This window comes from Odocoileus virginianus, chromosome 18 (genome assembly GCF_023699985.2).
Source record: "Odocoileus virginianus isolate 20LAN1187 ecotype Illinois chromosome 18, Ovbor_1.2, whole genome shotgun sequence".
In the NCBI taxonomy this organism is placed as follows: domain Eukaryota; kingdom Metazoa; phylum Chordata; class Mammalia; order Artiodactyla; family Cervidae; genus Odocoileus; species Odocoileus virginianus.
In genome coordinates, this window is record NC_069691.1 from 23,131,090 (window position 1) to 23,144,777 (window position 13,688).

Here is a 13,688-nt window from a genome sequence, read left to right on the forward strand (position 1 = left end):
GTTGAGCCCTGAATTTCTGGGAGGTAATGGATGGTTTATGTAATCGTTAGAATGTAGCCTCATCTCCTCATTGTGTGTAACATAATTTCATGCAGCTAGTTGGTAACAAAGGTAGGACTAAATTCTATATCTTTTCCTTCATAGTTCAGTTGCTATCTTTCCAAATAGGTTGCAATGTTTCATACTCTGTTAATTTTGATTTGTGTGTGTGTGGAGAACAATTCATTGACCTTTTGCCATGTGTCCATGTCAATGTCTCATATATTCTGGCAAAAGACATATTCAAGATTAAAGAGTCCTGCCTATCCTCTTAACCACAGTTGTGCAGAATTAGAACAAGACAAGTCCTTTAACAGATTAATTATTAGACTTCCATGTTACTGGTTTAAGCCATACTCATTTTTTGAGACTGCAGTGCTAATACATCTAGACTTGAATTAAGAACTTTAAGGCATACTGTGTATGATTGTATGGTTGTATTCTAGGAATAAGGGTAACTTGTTGAGTAAACTTATTTAATGTGACTTGCTGTCAGTAAAACACAAAAGAAAAATTGACTAGGTTTTTCTTGTGTTTTCTCTCTCAGTATATCTGCATATATATGTTCTTTGCCCAATGCTAATCATGTTATAGCTACAACTTTGAACTCCTGTGTAAGGAAACCATTTTAGAGCCACAGCCAGACTGCCATTGATCTCTCTAAGCCAGAAATCTAAACATACCTTTGGCAACATGTCATTCTAGACATCTTTCTTTATCTATATAATTCATCTTTGTGTGTTTATACAGTTTTGTATAAAAAATTTATTCTGCAGTTTCATTTTGGTGATCTCTATATTATAGTTATTGTAAATTTACCTCATTTTTCATAAAATTTATCCAACTGTTACTCTTTTGATACTTAAATTTAACTTTTGCTGTTAGCATTACTATAAGACTTTTGTGTATATATGTTCATTTTATAATTTCAGATGAACATTTTGGCAAAAAGTACTTTGGATTTAGATGGAAGAGACTGGCAGAGGAGGGGTGGGCAATAAGTGGAACCTGTTAGTTGCCAGAATTCTGAACCAACAGATAAACAAGATTAAAAAAAATCAACTGTTAGGTACTGTATTTACTAATAAAGAGTATGTTGGGTGCATAGCAAAACCAAAATAGATTTGCTGACTTCTAACAGGTGCACCCCTCCTAGTTTAGTCCACCTAGGGAAAGGTTTGGATCCGCAGAACAGGTGTTACCTAACACTTCCATTTCCGAACAACTTTGTTCAGTTATTTCACTGGAAATTTTAATCTATCTTATGATGCCCCATGAGTTCACTGTATAACCCCTATGCATCTTGAAGCACATTTGAGGAATATTAAAGTCTTGAACTGAATTATTCTATATGGTTCTTTTTGTTTAAAAAAAAAAAGCTGTGTGCTATTCTCATGGGTTTTTCTTTATAAAATTCATAGACATAAAAATGATTTTAAGACTGGGCTTGCTATAATTTTGTTCTTAATAGGGAAAAATGACCCTGAATGTGACTCTTGTGGTGGAGACCCAAATAAGAAATGCCGTTCTTGCTCCTGTCATGTATGTGGTGGAAAACAGGAACCCAACATGCAAGTTCTATGTGATGAATGTAACATGGCCTATCATATTTACTGCCTGAATCCTCCTTTGGATAAGGTCCCTGAAGAGGAATACTGGTATGATTATCAGGGGATTTTTGTTGTTACTATGTAAGAACTGAATGTGCAATATGTATTTGAAGCCCCGAAAGTAGATTTCTAAAGATACAAATGTGTAAGGGGTGGATTTATTGAGAGAGATACATGTCTTCTCCTGGCAGAGATGCGGTCCATCTCAGAAGACAAGTGGCCTACATAGTATATACTGAAGTGCTTAAAATTGTATAACTAATGGTTATTTGGCATTGGTACCTTTATTCAGTTACTACAACAGCTTCTGAACTGATCTCTCACTCCCATTTTTTTTTTTTTTTAGTTGGAGGCTAATTACTTTACAGTATTGTAGTGGTTTTTGTCATACATTGACATGAATCAGCCATGGATTTACATGTATTCCCCATCCTGATCCCCACCTCCCACCTCCCTCTCCACCCAATCCTTCTGGGTTTTCCCAGTGTGTTTTTTAATCCCTCCAGTCCATTCTCCAATATGAGTCTGTGTTCTTTCAAAAATGCAAATTTGATAATTACTCCTTTGCTTCAGATGCTTTACATTACTGTAGAGAGCCTTGCACAGTGTTTTTTAGTTGATTTTTCCTTCTGTATCTCTTACCACTTTCCTCTTTTATTTTCCAAAGTGCTCCCTATATGACTTCATGCAATGATGAGACTTTAAATACCGAGCAAATGGTTCAGAATTTATATTTTCAGACCCAGTCTTACCTGAACTTTATGTTCCTATATTCAACTGCTTGCTTGACTAGCATTACAAAATTAGTGACTCCGAGTGGAGATCTTGATTTCCACAAACATATCCTCTGAAATCTTACTCCTCACTCAGTCTTCAGTAAATAATACCATTGTTTCATCCACCTGTTGAGGAAAAAGCTGAATTTCATTTCATTTCTCTCTTCTCCTTCGTCACATACTCTTTTAAGATTTGCTAATGTTATTGGATGTACAGTTCTACTCTCATTACCAAGTTCAACCACCATCTGTACCCTGAACTGTATGCATGTGTGCATGTATGCTCAGTTGTGTCTCATTCTACGACCCCATGGACTGTAGCCTGCCAGGCTCCTTTGTCCATGGAATTTTCCAGGCAAGAGTACTGGAGTGGGTTGCTGTTTCCTTCTCTGGGATCTTTGCAACCCAGGAATTGAACCTGAGTCTCTGGCATCTCCTGCATTGACAAATGGATTCTTTACCAGCTGGGTCACTAGGAACTCTATAGTGAATGCACAGCTAGTCTTCTTGCTTTCACATTGTCTACCAGCTATCCTTCTTGCCATAGCAGCAGAATGATCTAAATCCTGAATCAGAATACTCACCTGTTTAAGACCCCTAATGTCTAACTGTTGAATTTAGGATAAAATCTAAACCCTTGCTGTCCATGAACCAACCTCTGCCTACTTTCAGTATTCTTCAGAACATACCATTCCTTATTGTGCCTCAGGACCTTTACACTTAATGTCTCTTTGCTTGGACTCTTGATAGGTTTGGCTCTTCTAATCTCATCTGGAATAGCACTAACCGTGATGTATCTCCTTTATCAGTCAGTTCAGTTCAGTTGCTCAATCATGTCCAACTCTTTGCAACCTCATGGACTGCAGCACACCAGGCCTCCCTGTCCATTACCAGCTCCCGGAGTTTACTCAGTCTCATGTCCATTGACTTGGTGATGCCATCCAACCATTTCATCCTCTCTTGTCCCCTTCTCCTGCCTTCAATCTTGCCCTGCATGAGGGTCTTTTCAAATGAGTCAGTTCTTCACATCAGTTGGCCAAAGTATTGGAGTTTCAGCTTCAGTTTCACTCTTTCCGATGAATATTCAAGACTGATTTCCATTAGAATGGACTGGTTGGATCTCCTTACAGTCCAAGGGACTCTCGAGAGTCTTTTCCAATATCACAGTTCAAAAGTATCAATTCTTCAGAGCTCAGCTTTCTTTCTAGTCCAACTCTCACATCCATACATGACTGTTGGAAAAACCAAAGCTTTGACTCGATGGACCTTTGTTGGCAAAGTGATATCTCTGCTTTTTAATAAGCTGTCTAGTTTGGTCTTAACTTACTTCCAAGGAGTAAGCGTCTTCTAATTTCATGGCTACAGTCACCATCTGCAGTGATTTTGGAGCCCCCCAAAATAAAGTCAGCCACTGTTTCCACTGTTTCCCCATCTATTTGCCATGAAGTGATGGGACCGGATGCCATGATCTTAGTTTTCTGAATGTTAAGTTTCAGCCAACTTTTTCACTCTCCTCTTGAGGCTCTTTAGTTCTTCGTTTCTGCCATAAGGGTGGTGTCATCTGCATATCTGAGGTTATTGATATTTCTCCCAGAAATCTTGATTCTAGCTTGTGCTTCATCCCAGCATTTCTCATGATGTACTCTGTATATAAGTTAAATAAGCAGGGTGACAAATTCACAACCTTGACGTTCTCCTTTCCCAATTTGGAACCAATCTGTTGTTCCATATCCATTACTAACTGTTGCTTCCTGACCTGCATACAGGTTTCTCAAGAGGCAGGTCAGGTGGTCTGGTATTCCCATCTCTTTCAGAATTTTCCAGGGTTTGTTGTGGTCGACACAATCAAAGGCTTTGGCATAGTCAATAAAGCAGAAGTAGATGTTTTTCTGGAACTCTTGCTTATTCAGTGATCCATCAGATGTTGGCAACTTGATCTCTGGTTCCTCTGCTTTTCTAAATCCAGCTTGAACATCTGGAAGTTCACAGTTCACTTGCTGTTGAAGCCTGGCTTGGAGAATTTTGAGCAATACTTTACTACCATCTGAGATGAGTGCAATTGTGTGGTAGTTTGAACATTCTTTGGCATTGTCTTTCTTTGGGATTGAAATGAAAACTGACCTTTTCCAGTCCTGTGGCCACTGCTGAGTTTTCCAAATTTTCTGGCATATTGAGAGCAGCACTTTCACAGCATCATCTTTTAGGATTTGAAATAGCTCAACTGGAATTCCATCACCTCCACTAGCTTTATTCGTAGTGTTGCTTCCTAAGGCCCACTTGACTTTGCATTCCAGGATGTCTGGCTCTAGGTGAGTGATCACACCATCATGATTATCTGGGTCATGAAGATCTTTTTTGGATGGTTCTTCTGTGTATTCTTGCCACCTCTTCTTAATATCTTCTGCTTCTGTTAGGTCCATACCATTTCTGTCCTTTATTGAGCCCATCTTTGCATGAAATATTCCCTTGAAGAGATCTCTAGACTTTCCCATTCTGTTGTTTTCCTCTATTTCTTTGCATTCATCACTGAGGAAGGCTTTCTTATCTCTTCTTGCTATTCTTTGGAACTCTGCATTCAAATGGGTATATCTTTCCTTTTCTCCTTTGCCTTTCACTTCTCTTTTCACAGCTATTTGTAAGGCTCCTCAGACAACCATTTTGCTTTTATGCATTTCTTTTTATTAGGGATTGTCTTGCTCCCTGTCTCCTGTACAGTGTCACACACCTCCATCCATAGTTCTTCAGTCATTCTATCAGATCTAATCCATTGAATCTATTTGTCACTTCCAGTGTATAATCATAAGGGAGTTGATGTAGGTCATACCTGAATGGTCTAGTGGTTTTCCCTACTTTCTTCAATTTAACTGAATTTGGCAGTAAAGAGTCTATCGTCGGCTCCCAGTCTTGTTTTTGCTGACTATATAGAACTTCTCCATCATTGGCTGCAAAGAATATAATTAATCTGATTTCAGTGTTGACCATCTGGTTATGTCCATGTGTAGAGTCTTCTCTTGTGTTGTTGGAGGAGGGTGTTTGCTCTGACTAGTGCGTTCTCTCAGCAAAACTCTATTAACCTTTGCCCTGCTTCATTCTGTACTCCAAGGCCAAATTTGCCTGTTACTCCAGGTATTTCTTTTATACCATTATACTTCCTTTATAGCACTTAACCATTTTCTGAAATTGATTCCTTTTGTGTACTAATTTTCCTTAACTATTTACAAATATTTTAATCACAAGCATTTATCCCTACCCCGTGCCAAAATAGTGCCTGGACTCATAACAAACCTGATGATGAGATTGATCCCAGGGATGACTATAATTACAGGAGTCTTAGATTACTCTGTGAAGTATTTCTACATTCATGTTGAGGTCCTTCACGTCATCTGAAATTCCTTAACCTTACATCTTTTCTACTTTTCCAAATCACATTGTCTGAATATTTAGTCTCTGAACTCATTTTCTCATTAGAGATGATACCTGCTTTCATCATAAGATCTTTGATAAAATTATAGTTAGAAGGTTAGCATATCAGGTAAAACAGTCTTTCTTAAAACAAATTAATTTTTGGAAGTGTTTCTGCTTTTCAGATTAGTAGGGATTTTACTTGATAATATTCATTGCCTTATCATACATAATTTTGCCTTGGATTTATTTCTATATCTCACTGCCCAGCTAATTTTCTCAAAGTCTGAATTGTCTACATATCTTGTCTGTAGTACTAAATATAACATCTCATAATTAGGTATTCAAAATTAACTAGTGGGTATAGATGTCATTATCTTTGTGAAAATATAGAAAAGAAATATAAGATTAATGGGTGGAATGGCAAGTTGATCTTTGGATATACCCAAAGTTTCCATTTCTTTGTGACTCAAAAATAGCCCCATTTCATTCTGTATATATATACTTATGCTTTGCTTTTCAGAAATTATAACAGGGCAGCTTATAATGATATATACGTTACAGTGGGCTTCCCTGGTGGCTCAGTGGTAAAGAATCTGCCTGCCAGTGCAGGGGACACAGGTTTGATCCCTGGGTCAGGAAGATCCCCTGGAGAAGGCAATGACAACCCACCCTGGTATTCTTGCCTGGGAAATCCCATGGACAGAGGAACCTGGTGGGCTATAGTCATGGGGTTTCAGAGTGGGACACGACTTAGTGACTAAACAACAACAAACAACTCAAGTTATAGTAGCGTAACAACCACAAATAGGCTAAAGGATAAACAACTGTAGAGAATTAAAGTTGAGCTAGAGACAAACATCCTTGAATCCGGTATACTTGTTATAATTGGCTATAGATTCTTTACTTTGAAAATTCTAATAACCAGTTCAGATGGGGAGATATATCAGTTTCCATGGTTCATTGTTCAGTCTGGAATCATCTATTCTTACCATTTTTGTTTTAATGGTAAAAAGTTCAGATGAATGATGTCTGCTCTGAGAATTAGTGATAAGATCAGAGTTTATGGTGCCATTTGGATTGGATAGCCTTGTTTGGCTTGTGCACTGAATTTGATAATAAAATATTAAGTTCTCTAAAAGAATGGCAAGCTTAATCATGTAAATATTTTGGAAAGTTTAGTACTGAAATGCCCACTGAAACTCTAATATACACCAAGTATTACACATCTCAAAAATTAAACCAGAAAGGCCATTATTTGTTATTGACGATACTATAATATTATCAAAATTCTCTTTTTTTAAAGGTATTGTCCTTCCTGTAAAACTGATTCTAGTGAAGTTGTAAAGGCTGGTGAAAGGCTCAAGATGAGTAAAAAGAAAGCCAAGATGCCATCAGCTAGTACTGAAAGCCGAAGAGATTGGGGCAGGGTAAAGAAGGAAGTCTTTTTCTTCCTAGCTATAATGTTTATAACTGTAATGCAAGTTACAATGTTTCGATTCCAGTAGTAGTAATGGTATAAGTGATCATCTGAAATGTTAACAAATAACGATATTGATTAATCATATAGATTGTTAGGATATGCCTGATGGCCCAGTGGTTAAGACTCTGCTCTTCCACTGCAGAGGGTGTGAATTCGATCCCTGGTTGGGGAACTAAGACCCTGCATGCTGAGCAGTGTGGCCCAAAAAAAGGGGAAAAAAAAGTTAAATATTAATCACATAAGTTGTAGGGTTTTATTTTATCTGCATTTTATGGGGATTAAGGGCTTTCTTTAAGATTTCTCAAACAACTTGTTTGGTACCTTGTAGGGAATGGCCTGTGTTGGTCGCACTAGAGAATGTACTATTGTTCCTTCCAATCATTATGGACCTATTCCTGGAGTTCCTGTTGGATCAACTTGGAGATTTAGAGTTCAGGTATGTTTTAGATTGACTTAGTCAAAAGAGTAAAATTGGGTATACCTCACATTGTAGCAGTGTTAATGTCAGTTGATTCTAAGTGAAGTGATGTAGGTAGTTATCATTTGGCATTCATTTGTTAAAGTGAACGATTTCCTGTAGGATGATTAGGCACTTCCTCATAGCTTAGCAGACAGGAACATAACATCGTGGACTTGGGCATCATCTAAGCCTTTGTATCACTTTGTTTTATTTTTCTGTTATTGTTATAGTAGTTAAAGTTATTATTCAGTATTCTGAAGAATAGGCATTTAGTTTAACAAGTACTGTGTTTTTTACAAATGGAAAGTTTTTGGCAACACTTTGTCCAACAGGTCTATTGGTGCCATTTTTCTGATAGCATTTTTAAATTAAGATATGTACATTTTTTGGACATAATGCTATCAAGCACTTAAGACTACAATATAGTGTAAATAGTGGCTTTTATATGTACTGGGAGCCCAGAAAATTCATGTGGCTTGTTCTATTGTGATATTCACTTTACTACAGTGGTCTGGAACCAAACCTGAAATATCTCTGAGGTATGCCTGTACAATCATATTTATTTTTTATGCTATGCATTATTGAGAATATTTATATATAAAATAAGTTATAAAATACATTTCAGTTCAGTCACTCAATTGAGTCCGACTCTTTGCAACCCCATGGACTGCAGCATGCCAGGCTTCCCTGTCCATCACCAACTCCCACTTAATTGTCTTGTTCTTTGGTTATTTTTTTTGTTTTTAATTTTTCCTTTTTGTATACCTATCATTCATTCCCCAATTCTAAAAACCTCATTAATATGGTCTAAGATGACTTTGAAGCCATTGACTTGAATAACTAGAAGGATAGATTTGCAGTTTAGGAACTAGGGAAGATTCAGCACAGATTTATTTTGGGGGTTGTTCATGAAGCTGAGAGTCAGATGGTCCTTGCTTCTAAAATACTTGGTGTTTCCAAGGCCTCAATCCAGGTTCTGTTGTTTTTATCAGCTTCTCATTGACTTAATGTACCTCTTTACCCAGCCCACTGTACAGGCTTGGATTTCAGTTTGCTTTACTCTGAGAACAGTTGTGTAATAAACAAGTAAATCAGAATACTTCTCTTGGGGAGTTTGAAGTACATGAAGAAGTGACACTTAGTTTAAGTGAGCCAGAATTAAAGGTATATGGGGAAATGTAGTAAGCCCATTGTAATAAACTAAAAATGAGTGCTATGTTTGAGTTTTACTGAGTAATTGGGCTCAGATGTATAAATTCCATAAAGAAGAAACTGGATATAAGGATGAGAAAGTAGGTAGGAGCCCAGTTGAGAGAAGGCAACATATAATACTTAACTTGGGCTTGATCTATTACGACCATTTAATACATGTTAAGCATTTGAAAATTAAAAGAAGATTTGTTCTTAAAAGGGTTATTCTGTTTGTGATGGGTAGAAGGAATTGAAGGAACAAAGCTGGAGGCAGTGAAAAAGGGTATGTTTTAAGTATTTATGACTCAAATTAGAATTATATCAGTGACTGTGGAAAATGATGGATTTGAGAAGATTAGGAAATCAAATCAGCAATGTTTACAACCAGATGGGTTTGAAGAATACAGAAAAATGAGGCTGAAATTACTGTTGTCTGTCTGACTTGACTGGGCTTCCCTGCTGGTTCAAATGGTAAAGAATCTGCCTGCAATGCAGGAGACTTGGGTTCAATCCCTGGGTCGGGAAGATCCCCTGGAGAAGGGAATGCAACCTACTCCAGTATTCTTGCCTGGAGAATTCTATGGACTGAGGAGCCTGGTGGGCTACAGTCCATGGGTCGCAGAGTCGGACATGACTGAGCAACTAACAATTTCACTTTGACTTGACTAGGAAACAGTACCATAATGAAAGATGAGAAATGAGAAGAGGAGTTCTGGAAAACTGATAGTAAATTATTTTTCACCTGAATTGAGCTGGAATTACCAATAGCACAGGATGATGATTATTTAATAGTTGCTTGAAACTCAAAATTCTAGGCCTGAGCAGTTTTGTGAGTCATTACTTCAGTACCTGAGGAATATATAGTTGGGGAGAAGTAAAGTCTGAGCAAAACGTAGAATTCTGGGTGACATTCGGTTCTTAGTTGGAAGCTTTTAGGATACAGTAACATATGTGAAACCATTTTGTAAATTAACTTAATGAGCTGTTTGAAGGTATTTTGAGTCTCACTTGATGTTACAGGTGAGCGAAGCAGGTGTCCATAGACCCCATGTTGGTGGAATTCATGGTCGGAGTAATGATGGCGCTTACTCTCTTGTCCTGGCTGGTGGATTTGCGGATGAAGTAGTAAGTCATGATGCAACCTTGTTCTTTAGAACCTGTCTTGATTATTCAGTAAAATACAAAGCGTTGTCGAGGATAAATCCCATCTCTTTTAGCATCACTTTTGTGTTGAAGTGGTCAGTTCTATACAAGTAACATAGTAAATCAGTCAGCGTCTTTAATCATTGCATGTGCTGATTACTGCAATGAAAATAGTCACATTTTCTTTAGAGCTCATCTTAATTTGGGCATAATTGTAGATTGACATGTAGCATTAGAAATAATACAGAAATGTCTGTGCCCTTTACTCAATTTCAGCCAATGGTAACATCTTGCAACACTAGGCCAATATCACAACCAGGATACTGACACTGCTATACATTCAGAACACTGAACATTTTCCTTACTGCAAGGGTCCCTCACATTGCCCTTTTTTAGTCACCATACTATTTCTGCTTTCCCAATACCCCTTAACTCTAGACAACCACTAATTTGTTGTCCATTTCTATAATTTTGTCACTTAAAAATTTTTTATAAATGGAATCATATAGTGTATAATCTTTGGGATTGGCTTTATTCAGTCAGCATAATCCTCATTGTGGCATGTGTCAGTCGTTCATTCCTTTCTATTGCTCAGTAGTGTTCCATTGATATAGGTGTATCACAGTGTAACCATTCACCCATTGCAGCAAATAATGTTGCAATAAACATTTGTGTACAGGGGGTTTTGTGTGTGTAAATATGAGTGTTTGTTTCTTTGGGATAAATGCCCAGAAGTATAATTGCTGGGTTGTATGGTAGTTGCATGATTAGTTCTTTAAGAAACTGCTTACCCCTCAAAAAAATGGTGAGGAAAAAAAAAACTGTCAAACTGCCATTGTGAAGTCAATCCAGATACTGTCTGAAAGACCGTATCTGATCAATTTAAGTATTCTGGAATTTTTAATATGTACTTTTTATTAGAATTTCTTCAAATGATGTATACACTGAAGATGAATTCCTTAATGCCTTATTCCTTAAAATATAAACCTCAGTGTTGAATCAACAAAGTGTTTAACCCAAACCTCAGTTTGGATATGCAGAGGGTCCCTAAAGTTTTGGGACGTATAAAAACACTTAAAATCATGAAATTTTAGTTCTGATTCTTAGTCCAAAGGAAAAATTAGATGAAAAACCTTTATTACAAGCAAGAATGAAGTAAAAAAAGTCATTATATTCAGTCTGAATTAATTAAAATAATCTTGCATTGAAGAACCACTATTAAGATAGAGTTAGTAGAAGTAATTTACATACTGCTGGTTTTCTTCGTTTAAGTACTGAATCAGGTAGAAACTTAACAATATAAATCTGTAGTTAAATTCTTTTCTAACTTTCTTCTTAATTATATGCAGTTGTCTTACCCAAATATAACCTGGCTAAACCCATAGATTTTGAAATGTGAGAAACTTACAGTGCTATTAGGATTGTGGTATAGATTGCTGTTGAGAAATCAGTTTTGGAGTATTTATTAAAATGATGCCCTGTAAAGAACCTACAAACATAGTATTGATATATTTATTTTAATAACATTGAATTAAATTAATATTGCCAACCTATAAGATCTTATTTTGTAACATTCTATAGATTATTTGTATATTACAAGAATAGTTATGTCTGGAGGTGTTGGAAGCTATAATATTAAAATGAAATCTTTAGATCAAGTGATGGAGCTTGAAGGTATATTACACACAAGACTATATTTGAATTTTCCCTTATTTTGGTAGATACCTTGAGAGAACATGTCAGCTTATAACATCCTAACCAAAGTTCTGGCAATGAAATAAGAATTGGTAAAATCATACCTGGATTTAGATGTTTAATGCCAAAAATGTTCTTCTGCAGGACCGAGGTGATGAATTCACATACACTGGGAGTGGTGGTAAAAATCTTGCTGGTAATAAAAGAATTGGTGCACCGTCGGCTGATCAAACGTTAACAAACATGAACAGGTATTCTTTATTGTTGGAGTTTATAAAAACTTTAGAATTTGGGCTTTGTATTAACAGTTGGACTATAGGACTGTAATTTGTAACTTACACTGTAGAGAAGAATCCTAAAGTGTAAGTTAATATAGCTAAAATAAGAATCTTATTACCTGATTAATATAAATTAATTATAAATAAGTATTATATAAATACTTATAAGCTTTCTAACTTAGTATTATTCTTTTTTAAATGACATAATTCCCAGTCTTAATACGTGTGCTTTGCATTTGGAAACATGTTGAAAACTTTGAAGAAAAGAAACCCATATAATTTAAGTGAAATTAAGGGCAAGGTGGCTTGCCTACTACTGCATAGGTCAGAGTTTTGTTCTACTAAACACAAATTTATCTTTTAAAATGAGAAACTTCTTATTAGAAGAGACTAATGTGAAATAGGGTTATGTTTAAAAGCCACATTTATGTGCATGAAACATCAGATAACTTAATCAGAACTACACAAGGTGCTTTTTGAATTTATGATGTCTTTTAAGTGGTTAAAAAAAAAAAGCATCATTATGAAAGAGCCACCTTGTGCCAGCTTTATCCTACAGAAGAATTTATGATGTTCCAGCTTCCATGGGAATAGAAAGTTTAACTCAAATGTTTTATTTTGTAAATGCATGCTAGCACTAGAAATAGATTAAGTGACCCAAACCATCAGATAGCAGTGACCATGCTGTACTTGTCATAGTGAAAATTTTGCAATGATAAAGTTGAAACTTTTTGTATTTTATTATTAAGAATATTTTGTGGGCTATTGAATAAAAGTGAGTTTCGCTTTCCTGAGTCTAAATGACTCAGTTTTAAGTAGTGTGCCCTTAATTTCTGATTACTGTGTAAAGAATATACTTTGTGGTTTGAAGACTTTTGTTGTATTCCAAGTTATATAGAATCTGTTTTTATGTCTTCCTTCTATATTATTTCTGACAGTAGGATTATTATATTGAACCAGCAGAGGAGACAGATCAGATTTGCTGGTGAAAACATTGTTGAGGTAGAAGTCTAGTACCTATGCAGTCTTTTTCTAATGAGGAAGCAATTCTTTAGGAGGAATGATCTTAAAAAGAATTAGAAATATTTTGATGTGTATTGTCAATGTATCTTGATTTGCAAAAGGGCTTTTTTAAATAATAAGATTATTTGACTTGAATGAAACTTCCTTTGTAACTACCTGCACTTGTAATGTACATGAGAATTTCTTTTCAAGCTTGGAAGAATCTAATAAGTATACCCTGTTTATCATATGTTACAATCTCAGAAAATAATTGACAGGCAGTAAAAATGTCTATATTAATAAGGAAGGTAGTGAAAATGAAATAGTAACTCAGAACAATTCAGGATTAACTTATCACAGAGATGCTAACATTTCTTCAGTTAATTTATACACTAAACTGTGCATATACTTTGTGATTGTAAAGACCTCTTAGGCAAAGATACCTGTGTGTCTTACTATAAACATGAAAAGTCAAGTAAAAGACCCTTAGCTTTAACCCATAGTATATTCTTTCCTGGAGGGTATATGGTCTAATTCCTTTTTGCTTCTCTACTGAGAGGTAGTTTGATACCTGCTCCTTGCTTTTAAGAAGTTTGTTCCTATTTCTTC

At 36.0% G+C, this 13,688-nt stretch overlaps 1 protein-coding gene across 2 annotated transcripts in view; it reads left to right on the forward strand.

Moving 5' to 3' along the window:
* Positions 1-13,688, forward strand: part of UHRF2 (ubiquitin like with PHD and ring finger domains 2) — a 71,044-nt gene that overhangs the window by 45,642 nt on the left and 11,714 nt on the right. For both annotated transcript variants that reach the window (XM_020904573.2, XM_070480458.1), the window contains 5 exons: positions 1,511-1,697; positions 7,134-7,257; positions 7,639-7,746; positions 9,982-10,086; positions 11,944-12,050. In XM_020904573.2, coding sequence (XP_020760232.2) covers positions 1,511-1,697; positions 7,134-7,257; positions 7,639-7,746; positions 9,982-10,086; positions 11,944-12,050 — 631 coding nt within the window. The remainder of the gene's footprint in view (positions 1-1,510; positions 1,698-7,133; positions 7,258-7,638; positions 7,747-9,981; positions 10,087-11,943; positions 12,051-13,688) is intronic.